At 40.5% G+C, this 13,185-nt stretch overlaps 1 protein-coding gene across 1 annotated transcript; it reads right to left on the bottom strand.

Annotated features, from left to right (window-relative positions):
• Nucleotides 1-1,829: 1,829 nt before the first annotated feature.
• Nucleotides 1,830-10,358, bottom strand: MPHOSPH6 (M-phase phosphoprotein 6). The gene is made up of 5 exons (XM_080352198.1): nt 9,650-10,358; nt 5,980-6,092; nt 4,322-4,412; nt 3,235-3,332; nt 1,830-2,805 (listed from the first exon to the last, which is right to left on the bottom strand). The coding sequence occupies exons 1-5, from the start codon at nt 9,698-9,700 to the stop codon at nt 2,658-2,660; spliced, it is 501 nt and encodes a 166-aa protein (XP_080208324.1). The 5' UTR covers nt 9,701-10,358; the 3' UTR covers nt 1,830-2,657.
• Between the last annotated feature and the right edge of the window lie 2,827 nt (nt 10,359-13,185).

The raw sequence follows: 13,185 nt of genomic DNA, 5'->3' as shown, positions 1-13,185 counted from the left end.
CCATTTTCTTTAACGAAAATATTTCCTACTTACCCAACTTGCTTTTCTTGAAGAAGAAATGCTTTTCATTCAGAAATGAGACCACGTGGGAAAGTTCTACAGCTTAGGAAGCTGCACATGAAAATGCATCTGCATTTGAGACCGTGTCAGAGCCAAGAAAGCTTGAATTAATGTGGGTTCGCATTATGAATATTTCACTGCTACGCTTCACACCTCTGTCAGCAGTAGTTCAAGCACAGATTTTTGTACAGCAGAATGTTTCCACCCTGGCTAGGAAGCTAGAACCAGACTTAAAATACATACATAGATATATACATGTATTTATAAGGATGGAAATACAGACAAGTGTTCTAAAAGATCCCATCATAAAATGCCTGCTTGCCACTTTGGGAACTTAAAGTACACGTAAATAAATAATTTAGGGCTGATTTTAATTTTGTCTTGCTCATAGTACTGCACTATGAACAGTGCTTTTAAAGATGCATTTTACAAACTCCCATGAACTGTGCTAAAAATCAGTAGTTGGTCGTACTGCATCATTTCAATAGCTCACCTACCCACCAGGCGAACGTGAACAGCAGAGCACCCAGATTTGAAGACAATAAACCAAATCTACCATTTCATCATAGTTGGTATGATTAGGAGACACAAGAACCACCTTTTTCCCCCTCCCAAATTCCAAAATCATGGATTTTTTGGAAAGTTCATCCAAGCTCTTACCAGCCACACACCATGCCACTCACACTTCCAGCCATCCCTCAGGAAATGACATGAAAGAAGAACCAATGTATGGTAGAACACCCTTTAACTGTGCAAAATTACTCCCCATTGGGTTGAACAGAACTCTGCAAAGCAAGAGAGCTCTCTGCACAGAGCCTTGGCAAAGAAAGACTTCACCCAAGCCACTAATAGTTATCAAAATTACCCAAAAGCTCCTTTACATGGCACCACTTGAACATTCTTCAGTCCAGTCCCTCAGGGTGTGCAACTGTGGTGACATCTGGTTATTGGGAGTTCACTAGAACGCACCTTCCCCCCTCAATGACCCAGTGGAACTACGCAGAAATTCTCTCTCTCCATTGAAGAAATGTGTTCAGATGGAAGTGAATCTTTTTCCTACTAACAAGCAAGAAAGAATAATGGGATATAATCTGAGTTTTTCTTGTGATGACCAACAATAAATCATTTCTTAGCTCAGGTCACATCTTCCATGGGAATAAAAATGTCTTGCCATCATTAACTTCTTTTCAGCTAGCAATAATATATGATCAGGTTTTAAGTAATTGAACCAGTAGCATTTAATTAGCTCTGAAAAACTATCTCAGATCATGAATCACAGACTTTCCACCTGTATGAGGTCTCCTTCCTAGGTTAAAAGTATATTTCTCTTTCCATGTGTGATCCATCTTGACTATCTAATGAGGTGCTCTTGATATATGGATTATAGTTCATATATCACATGCAAAATACTGCAGACACCCAGTCTCTTTCTTTATGTAATAGAGTTTCATGTCTTGCTTCACTCGGTTGTTAAAAAAAGAAGAAAAATAAAAGCCTCATGTGCCCATGACAGAATAGCCACCACTTGCTTCAATTTAACAAATTCCTCTTTCTCCAGAGAGTCAGTATTAAGGATGAGTAACTGAGACATCCAGCTGGGGAAAGGAAGGAATAGGAAGAAATATTTCTTGTTGGAAGGCATTACTTCAGATGATTCCATTGCATGCTAAACAGAAAAAGTCAGTGCAGTCAACTAATATTTGGGGAGGGGACATCTGTGGCCAGCGCAAAACAGGATCACTTCTTCTATCAGATGGTGTTAAACGTCATTGTTTAGATTAAATTACCTAAACCACAATCATTAACCACAAAAAATAATTTTTTATTCGGCTTTCAAATATGTTTCTGAAGCCATTATTATGCTTTTATGACAAGACCTAGATAATTATAAGATTGGATTTTTTTTTTCAGAAAAAGAGACAAGATTGGCAAATGTCTTTAGGAAGACAGAAATTAAACCTCACAATCTGCTCAAGCGTCAAACTGTAAATGTTGCCCAATATCTGGCTTGCTCTATAAAAAAAAAAGTTTTACTACAAACCCATCTATTTTTAAATAAGCTTTATTAAAAAAAAAAAAGGCAAGATTTATATCTCTGTTCTTTTCCATCTTATTTTCACCACAGTAAAAAAAAAAAAAGACAAATGCTTCTGTTGACTTTTTTCAATTAGAAGACAGCAAAGGTTTTCATTTTCATAATAAAAACCACAATGAAAGCCAAACTGCCTTACTGGATTGGACAAAGCTCATCTCTACTCCAAATAGTGCTTTCAGATGTTATCATAAATTCTAAATAATGTTGCTCTCAATTGCATGTGACACTCCATCTAGTTATGCGCAACATTTAAAAAGGCTGATGGGATTAGTGCCCCACACATTAAAAGCTGCTGAGAGAGGAAAGGATGTATGACATCCATTATATACACATCCACTTCGAAAAATGTTTGTCGTGTGGATGGTGGAAATTTCAATGAGAACAGACTCAGATTTACAAATCCATCCTTCACATTAAATAGCAAAAACTCCCAACCATCTCCATTTTGTAGTACTATATTTGGTAGATAACATTTCTATTAGCTCCAGTTGTGCAGCTGACATTAATCTTGAGGTTTTAGGAACTTTTTCTTAGCTTTTTTGCTAGGTATTGTGTTACTATTCACATCCTCTTCAACTTCATCCCGGAGTACACGCTGGTCTCTTTTTCTCAAGAATTTCTTCCCTATTGTTCCTACTAATGTTTCATATCTGTAAAGATAATAAAAAATATGCGGCTTTTACTAAAATGAGAGAAAATTTCATTGGAGCAAATAATAAATCTAATAAATAACTTCAGTGTTGTAAAAAAAAATGGTCATCAGAGGCTTAAGAAATACAGTACTACATGATCAGTTACTACATTGTATTCATTGTGATAGGTTTGTTAGCAACCTGGAACAAGGAGGGAAGACCTGCATATCAAAGGGCAGAAAACCCCTACAAGGTATTTTACCCCCCAAAGCGATGAAGATTCCACCAAACGCGCACCAGAATTCCTGGAAAATCAGTTCTGTCAAGTATCATTTCTGGGTTTTTTTTGTTCCTTTGTTTGCTTTCAGGGTTTATTTTCCCTACATATAATGCAGTAACATATCATATTCCTATCTAATATTGATTATGTCATAAAATGTAACTTACCTTCTGGCCATTTCTTCATCTGACACATCAGCCTCCATTTTATCATCCTCTTCAATTTCTTCTTCCTTACATTTAGAGTTCATTTGGACCATTAACTTCTGAAAATGAAGTAAGAAATAGCTTAAACATGAAGCCCTGACACAATGGCAACTATGCTGCAATTCACGGGTTGGAGAAATGCATAACAGAGTCAAATTTAACAATTATTTGCTGTTCCCAGTCGGCCTAGAGAATACTGTTACAAAAACTCATGGAAAAAAGGCAACGTGCCTGCCTCTTGCTAAGCTGAGCTTAGAGTTTGCCTTTGGGAAAAGAGGCAACACAGAGACAGGGTTTTCAGTGAATGGCGCTATTCAAGGGCACGGCAGATATCTTCAGGAGACCAGAGAATTAGAACCTAATTAATTTTTCATTGTGATGTTAGCACATAGCCCTTGAAATGGTTTTGTTAAGAAGGAAAAATGTCTGCAAGGATTTACAATAAGCTACAAGTAAAAACCATGACGCAGTAATATGCCAAGTCACAATGAGAGCAAGTTCAAAATAATGAAAAAAATCCCCTTGCCGAGCCTTTCGTGTACCTCTTGGTCTTTACACCTTCATCCTCTTGCTTCAGTTCGGTGGTAACCTTTTTATTACCATCTCTGTACAGTTCTATCACCGTGAATCATGGCAGAAAAGAATGAAAGACTCTCTTACCCAGAATTTTTCCTCTAGAACTTTAAGACCTTACTTACACTAGTAACTATTGAATAAATAGGGTTGATTGTTTGTAGGATTGGACTCTAAATTAAATGGCAGGAGGAAAAGTGAGCTATTGTTTTGGTGAGCAGCATGTGGGCCAGTTTCCTCACTTCAGGAAGGGAAAATCTGCAGGAGTCATGCAATTACTGATCATCGACACAAGGAGATGAAAAGCTTCTATTTACCAGATGCGGCATTGATCAACATTTTGGTTCGAATCACAGTTTCCTGTACTCGGGAGGATGAAAGGCCAAACAGCATGCAGTGTGAACACTCAGATCCCCATCCCAAGGGCTTCAATCCTGACCCAAGACCAGCTCAAAACAGAACATTTAAACAGTACCTCAATTTCTGGATTGAATCCTTTGAAGGACATTCTGCCATAAAGTAGATCTTCACATGGCATAAAGCTCCTCTCTTCTATTATAAAGCTCCTGCATGAAACCCCAAACCCAGCGTTTGTCAAACAGCATGCTTTAGAATAATCAAATTAAACAAATGCAAAAAGCATTTGCTGTCTTCCCCCTGCACAAATAAACAAAACCATTGTGTATTTCGAACCATCAACCACTTTCTGAATCTTAATTGCTCTGATAAATCTTTCAATACAAGGAGCTTGGAGTGCAAAGGAATACTTTTTGCCAGTAAAGCTGTGCCAGTTCCACAAGCAAAATTAGCTCTCCTGACAAAAAGCATTCTTTGCTGGTATGATTCCACCTATATTAATGCTTGTGCCAGAATAAAAATACCACATAAATATCACTCTCCAGGTGGCATTACTATACCAGCAAAAGCTTCTAATTAATTTTTCATTGTGATGTTAGACCTGGCATTAGTTGAGTCTGTCAGGATATAAAACACTGTGTAATTCTCTGTTCAGCAGAGAAAGATTTCCCCTTTCTCCCTCCTTTTTTCCTCTTTTAATGAGCATGGAGCGAGAAAAGAAACATGACCCTGAGGTGTTCATAATACACACGTTAGATAAAAGTACTTCCGTCAATCATTCCATCTTTCTTTTCCTCACACCTCTTCCCTTATCCTCTTCATCTCCCATGTAAAACAAATTCCTACGATCATAGGAAGTTAGGCTGAAGAGAACAAGCTCGCTCTCCTACCTCAAGGTAGGATCAGTTAAACATGGACCACGAACAGCAGAGCTCCATCTAACCTGTCCTCAAAAGGCTTCCAATGATGAAGAATCCAGTGTCTTCCTAGACAACCTATTCCAGTGCTTCAATAGCCTCTTTGTTAGAAAAATTCTCCTAATGTCCAGCTTGAACCTTCCTTGCTGTAACTGAAGCTCAAATACCTTTTAGTCATATCCACCAACAGTAATGGAAAATAATTTATCAATTAACTTTTTCAGCTAGTCAATTCCCTGGATCCCAGCTTTTAAAAAATAACGTGTGTTCTCCCTCAATGGAATTTTTGTCCTTTTTTAAAAGGACAAAAATCAAGCAGTTTTAAAAGTAGTTCTCTTTTAGTTAAAACACCTTTCTAAATAGCAGGACTGGACATTTTCTTCCTTATGAGCTAAGCTCTCTTTTATTTTTGCCATTATCTCTCCTATTTCAAAAACAGGATTTGAAGTGAGTTGGACTCAAGAAGACAGAAGTGTCCTGAATGGATCTAATTGTGTGACTGGAGCTGAATTTACTAACAAAAGGTGTCAAGCTTCTTTTTTCAAATGAAGGGAAAAAGCAGCAATGAATGAATTAGTCCCTGCCTGAAAGAAATTAATTACATGCATCTAGAAGAAACTGTGAGTGAAAGAAAACAACACACACAAGAAAAGAAAGTAGGTTAAACTGCACTAAGCAACCTTGAGAACACCCCTCAAAATAAATAACAAAAAAACCTGTAATGTCAGTCTGTCACTACTTTTGCTTCTGTTAATTGGTTATTAATAATACTTCTTTTATAGGAAAAAAAAAAATTATATCATATTCCCACTCCACAACAATCCAATGATGATAAGTACAGAAGGGGACACAAGCTTACTCTTTCTCCTTTAGATCAGGCAAATCAAGATACCAGTGTTCTTCACTAATTATCTTCTTTTCTTCCTCTTCTAGTTGTTTTTTAGTTTGTGAATCCAAACCCCTTTGCATGAACTAAAAATAAAGACACAAACAAACAGCTTCAGTTTTTTGCATCATTAGTATGTACTGAACATGTGATAATTACAGGATGACAATCACCAACTACATAATATTTAACAGGTGATAAAAAGGAAATGCTTTTTGTGATTTTTCTCTTGGTTTGGACTAAATTTGGGCAAACAGGCAATGGAAAAGCAAACAACTGCTGATCACAACCATCTACTAGAAATCAGTCAGCTACATCTGTGCTTCCAAAGAGACAGTCCTAAAAAAGGGTTAAAAAGGTAACTTTCGTATCCAGCTGTGCTAGAGGAAGATGTTTCCAGCTCCTACCTTCTGGTGGATGACCCACCAAAGTTCCAGCTAATTTTCCCCAATACAAGGAGGTTCCTGTAAATTGGTTTCTTGGTGATAACCTTTGGTAGAGGATGGGACCAGGCAGATATGGACAGTAATGTCTCACAGTTGGGAGGACAAGAGGACATGTGTCATGGCCTACGATGACAAACTGCTGTGAATGCAAAAATACAGACTGGATATGTATAAAACATCCCTTTCCATTTCTCTCCAGTCAGGTGCCTGAAACGAGTGATAATTTTAAGTATCAACAATGTTAACCCATTTCACTGAACACATTGGAAAAAAACCAGAACTCTTCATAAGAATCCTTATATTCTCACATCCCTCAGAGCTGAGACCTCCCTTACAGTCTATGGAAAGTGTTTCAATAACTGAATCTGTCAGAGATTCACATTTATATCAATGTAGTTCCCAGCTAGCAGCAAATCTACCAGTACAGCTTATACCTGTACAAAAAATCACTTTTCATCAAAGCATAACTCCATGTGCAACACTGCAGAGGAATTTTCTATCGATCAACTAATTTTACCCCTCTTGTTTAACACAGCATCATTTCTGCGTTTAGATAAACCTGCAGGCTGACAGGTAACGTGCCAGTGGGGAACACCAACAGAGACTGGGACTTATATGGCCTTGGTTGGGGATAAAGCCCAATAATGCATCACAAAAAAACTGCCTTACTGAACTCACTTAAAATATACAGGTAATATAGAGGAGTTTTATATATATATATTATATACACCCCCACACCTTTTCAGTTTGTACAAAAATCCAAGCAAACCAAACGCTGAAGCCAATATAGGGCCAGTGTCTCATTTTCCATTTTTATTGCTATTTGCATCCATTTGCACAAGATCTTTAATGAAAGAAAAATCGACTTTTGTTTTCTGAGTCAATCCAAAATATGTCAAAGCTTTCCAATTAAAATTACAGTATCTTCTTGAGGAAAATAAGGGAATCTTTCATGTGGAAAGCCATATTGCTCAAGAAAATTGGTTAGCCAGACAGAAATCTCAATAGGAAAAGTTCTGCTACAAGCATCCAATTAAATAATCATTTCAAATTACATTTTAAAGATTATGTTCCTAAAGATTACTACAGGAATAACTAGATAAAAAATATGTGATCATATTTATCTAGAATGTAAGCACACATGGATGAATTAAAAATAAACCCATTGTGGTAGGTAGAGTATGTAAGTCAGTAACTAAGTAGTTATTTGGATTAGTTTCCCCAAGCAATGAGACCTGGATCAAATGATGAAAGATCTAAAAGCACGAGACATCCTTCAACATCAAGAGATGAGCACACGTGGCCCAGCACTTAACTCTAATAGTCTTCACAACACAACTCCTGACCACAGGTCACCTTTGGGTGCCACTTTACCCACCCACTGAATCCCTAATACACCTTATCAGTACCTGCAGAAGCAGCTGCTAAAGGATTAATTAAAACATTTGTAAACAATAATCTGCAGAAGGAAAAAACTAAGTGCAAGATGTGTGTATGACCTTTTCAAAACCTACTCATCTCTTCAAAGCTGGTTACTATTGCCTGGACTGCAAACCTGCAAATGTCACAGCAGCACATTCACAGCCTTCCAAGGAAAGAAGCCTAAGGACTGGCTTTTGAAATCCCCAGAGGGTTAATAAACTGGCAGAAAACAGGAGCAGAAACTTCACTTTAAAAGAGAGTATTACATAAAATTAAGAAAAAACAACGATGCTGCAATCCAAGTTACAGGAGTCTTACTTTGCCATACACTGCTGGGTAACCAAGCTCAGCATCTCCTTCCTTTTGAAAGTGAAGCAAGATGTGTTTTGTTCCCTCTGTGCACGCGTTTTAGTCTTTCATTAGCAGCATTTGTTACCTGGGATAAATATTCCACCATCTGTAGCAGAGTACGCTTTACGTGAAAGACTGAAGTCAGCTAAACTTTTAGTCAGTGTCTGAAATATAGCCCCATAAAAATACATTGGTAAAAAATGGTTAAATAAAACACCAAAAGCAAGAAGCCACAAAGGCCCTGTCATATTAACTTGTAAAAATGTAGAGAATATTAAATTCTTTTTAAAAAATTAATGGCAACTCAGCTTTTACTGGTTGTTTTCCAGCAAGAAAGAGCCATCAATCACAGGAGAACGTACTCTACTGAATTAGGTGTTGTAGTACATGACGTGAAGCAGAATCCATTAGCCAGTAAGCGGAGACTAATTTCACATCAGACTTGACATGAGATTCACAATTCCAAGGTAATAGGCACATCACGATGTCACCAACAGCTCTTGCATTTATGAGCTGGGAAAGGCAGTAAATAATGCCATTCAGGTTGGGTATTTTGTTAGACATCAGTGTGGATAGACAAAAAAACAGACACAGTAAAAACAAACAAACAAACTAACTACAACTGTTTGGTTTTTTTCTCAAGACTAAAAGCCCCCCAAGTAAGACAAGCAACACTGATATTTTAATGTTAATGTGTATGTGGTGGGGAAAGAAGTCTTATCATTTTTATTCACAATAAGCAACCTAACTGCAGAGAAACCAAGTGGAACGTAAAGATTCTAAAATGGTGCCCAAAGCTGGCTCCTTCTTGGGCGAGACTTTTGCTGCACTCACGAAGCTGCTTTCCTGGATCAAACCCTCCAGCACCCTGCAGTTTATAACCCCTGAGACCTCCTGCCAGTGTTTAACCAGCTCCACACTGGGTGACAACTCTGGGATCGCCTCTTGCTGGAAAAGTTGGAAGGGAACAGCCCAGAAAGCTGCAGGCCTGAGCAAAAGGCCAACCAAAGCTGAAGATAAATAGATACGTATTGTAAAACGTGAGGCAGGAGACACTCGTGTGTCAGAGCAGGGCAGACGCTGCCTGGCCAGGTGCAGACAGGGGAAATGCCCCACACCAGGCCAGGTGTGTGGATAAACAAAAAACCGGACACAATAAAACCAACCAAACAAGAGATGGTTTGTCCGGGAGACCCGCCCGGCCCACAGCGCCGCTCGGCCACCATCCTCCCATCCCCGGGGCCGGCGCGGCTCCATCCTCCCGCCCCGGGGCCGCCTCTCGGCTCCGGGCCCGCGGCGGGCAGCTCCCCGGCAGCAGCACCACCGGGCCCGGCCGCCCTCTCCTCGCTCCGCCGCGGACGGGGCCTTTCCCTCCCCTCCTTCCCTGCGCCGCTCCCGGGGCCCCGCAGCCGCCCCCGCCTGACCTTCATGCGCAGCAGGTTCTTGGATAGCTTGGTCTTCACCTCCCCGGCCATGGCGGCCGGCGCTGCCCGCAGGCCTCACTGGATCCCCGCGCTTGCGTAGCGCCGCGGCCGCGCACGCGGGAGGAGGAGCGGGAGTGGGCGGCCGCGCGGCTCCACCCTCCGCGTCCGGGGCGCGGCTGCAGGGACAGGCCGCTGCACACCGCCCGCAGGAACAGCGCGGGTGGAGGGCACGCGGTTGGTGTAAAAACATTTAAAAATTAAAAAAAAAAAAAAAGGAAAAAAAAATGAAGACAAACACTCGACAAACAACAACAACAAACCCCAACAAAACAAAACAGAAAAACAAGAAACAGCCAAACAAAACCAAAAGATGACCAAAAGCCACCCCCCAAAAAAAAAGAAACAAACCAAACAAAACCAAACAAACAAATCATAGAATCATTTCAGTTGGAAGAGACCCTCAGGATCACTGAGTCCAACCATAACCCAACTCTGGCACTAACCCATGTCCCTGAGAACCTCGTCTAAATGCCTTTTAAACACTTCCAGGGATGGTGACTCCACCACTGCCCTGGGCAGCCTGTTCCAATGCCTGACAGCCCTTTCTGTGAATAGTTTTTTCCTAATATCCAATCTAAACCTCCCCTGGTGCAACTTGAGGCCATTTCTTCTTGTCCTACCACTTGCTACTTGGGAGAAGAGACCAACACCCTCCATGCTCCTTTCAGGTTGTTGTAGACAGCAAGAAGGTCTCAGCCTCCTTTTCTCCAGGCTGAACAGCCCCAGCTCCCTCAACCACTCCTCTGCAACAACAAAACAAACAAAAAAGCTATAGCAACCAAACAAAAAACCCACTCCCCCCCTCAACTTTTCTGAACAGTCAGTTGTGTGGGGTGAGAGAGATCAGGTGTGTGAGCAGGAGATAAATCTCAGTATGAAATGGTAGATTAGTAAGGGAACCTGAGATTTCTTATCAACATTTGTACGTTCTGCAGTGATGCCGGATTACGGTTGCATCCATAATTTTCTGATATTTCAAAGAGAGGAGGAAAGAGAGTATAAAATCTATCTCTCATTGGCATTTGGAGACTGCTTCACTTGTTCAGCTTTCATTTTTTAAAATCAGCACTGGCTTTTACTTGCAAAAAAACCCACAGAGTGGTCAAATGTGATTAAAACTAGAAAGCACATAAATTCAAATATATTACAGAAAGCTTCAAAGCTTTGTTAGTCCTGAATTGTGATATTTGAATTCAATCTTGGCAGTGCTTCCTTTGGGCTGCCAGGCTGGGCCCGTGTAGTTGAGCAGGAAATCCTGATAGGAAATTTCCATCTGACTCCCAGTCACAAGCAGGTACCACAATTTCTGTATATATCCTCATAAATCAGATTTCTGACACCCATTTTGACGTTCAGCACATAAACCAGGCGATAAAGCAATAAGAGTGAGGGTTTAGTGTTCAAAACTTTAATGAACTGGTTTGCTCCAAAAGACAATCTAAGGAGAAAAGTTCCCGTATATGCAAGATGTAGGTCAAAGCTTGAAGAACTCTAAAGATTTATGCTCTAATAGACTCCACAAAAACATATAATGAAGGGCAAAACCTGATTGCAGTGGGAAAGGAGGAGGAAGCATTATCCACATCCAGGCATCTTTATTACACAGGAAAGCTTGGTGGGTTAAAATGGCCACGACCGCTTCAAGGCAAAGTCGTAACGCTGCATGGAAGTGTTTAATTTTCCTATAGGCAAGGCACCTTCATTTTCAGGCTACATAAATGAGTTGAAACTGGTCTGAAAGTCAAGGCCCCAGTGAGAAAGTCTCTTTGTGACTATGGGAGCTACCCAGCTTTGTTTGGCCCCATCATGTTTAGGTCGTTCTCTGTTCATTTTCTCATTAACAGCCATCAACCCTTCCCAACAAAAGAAGACTGGGAAGAAATTTGCAGTTCTATGAATACAAATATGCATCAAAGAATGAATATGTTTGAATCTTAGTGACCAAACCAATAGGGGAAAGCTGTTAATTAATATAATGGCACAGTACAGCCATAATCTCACCATTGTTGGTGTTATTTTCTATTTACCATGCATTCTAATAACATATTTGCTTTTTTGTTGGAAATTGGAGCCCTGTGTTTAATTGCGTGGCCTTCTGTGTCACTCAGGGCTTTTTTTTGTGAGCAGTTTCAGTTGATTTACAGTCCAGTAATGTACTTGAATGATTACTTCTAAACATGTTACAGTGCACAGAGCTGTGGCAGTGCCCGGCTTTGCTTGCTGCCCTTTATGAGAGCTTTTCCTGTCCCGTCATCCTACCCGCAGAGTGACTCAGCTCACCAATTCCTGAGCCCCTTCTCCAGCAGCCACTGCTTTTTACAGCCTGTTTGGATGCAGCCACTGCACCCACCAGCCGCCCAATACCTTTGATGTGAAGGAGCGTGATGCCACCAACTCTTTCATCTTTGGGAGCTGAGTCTGATAATTTACAATGCCATGCGGTGTCTAACTGGCAGGGGGACAGTGCAAGGGTTTTTCTTCTAACCACGAGGATTATTCCCAGTGAGCAGGAGCTCAGGATTCACAGCCTGAGCCCCATTACACCCCATGTCTTCGTGCCACACCAGGGGCTTGCAAGGAGATGCTGCCGCTGTTTGTCTCGTGTGTCGGCACATCGACTAACAACCTGCCCCCACAGAAGCAGGGAGAATCGTTTTGCCGTAAAGGCAGTACAGGCTGTGGGATGTTTATTTAGAAAAGTGGAGATTGTAAAAAGGCTGCCACAGAATTTGATGTATTTTGGCAGTAAAAATCTGAAGGAAATTTTTGGATTACATCTCCCATCGCTTGAATGGGATGGGGAGGTTATAGATAACAATCAGCTGTCTCATGGACCAGATTATACTGTCTGGTAAATCTGAAGACACTCCATTGATTATAGGAGAATTTTTTTGTGATTTACTGGTTGTGGTGGAAGTAGAATCCAGCCCTGTAAATACACCTGCTTGTGAGGTGGAGCGATGGTGAGGAGACGAGGTAGGAGAAGAATCAAGGGTCATTGTAAATGACAATTAGACACCTCTCCCACAGCTCTGACAGCTGCACAGCAGCTCCGCTTTCAACCTGGAAACCCATTCATTTTTCAAAACAAAAATGCTCAGGCAAATAACTCAGGGGAAAGGAGCTCCATCTCATCAAAGATTGTACATTAAACGAGCAGATAAAAGGTTTTTTCTTCCTAGAAAATGTGGTCCCTTCTCCCTCTAGTAATTACAGAAGTCAAATCAAAGTTGTCATTAACATTATTTAAGAAGTAATCTCTCTTGGAGCCACACAAGAGACAGCTGTGAACTAATTTCATGCCAATGGGATCTAATTTGAGGGAACTTGTGGGTTACTTTTTCTGTAACCTTTTTATTTATTCATATTCTTGCAGTATTGTGATTTTAGCACAACATGGGTGTCTCAAACCTAACACCAGCCTAGCGCTGGCTTGATTTTTTATGAGCCATCTTTGAATTCTGAAGCAGCTTTTT

The sequence above is a fragment of the Nesoenas mayeri genome (assembly GCF_963082525.1).
Source record: "Nesoenas mayeri genome assembly, chromosome: 12".
Classification (NCBI taxonomy): Eukaryota; Metazoa; Chordata; class Aves; order Columbiformes; family Columbidae; genus Nesoenas; species Nesoenas mayeri.
Note: the sequence above shows the minus strand (reverse complement) of the source record. Positions and strands in the feature narration are given on the sequence as shown.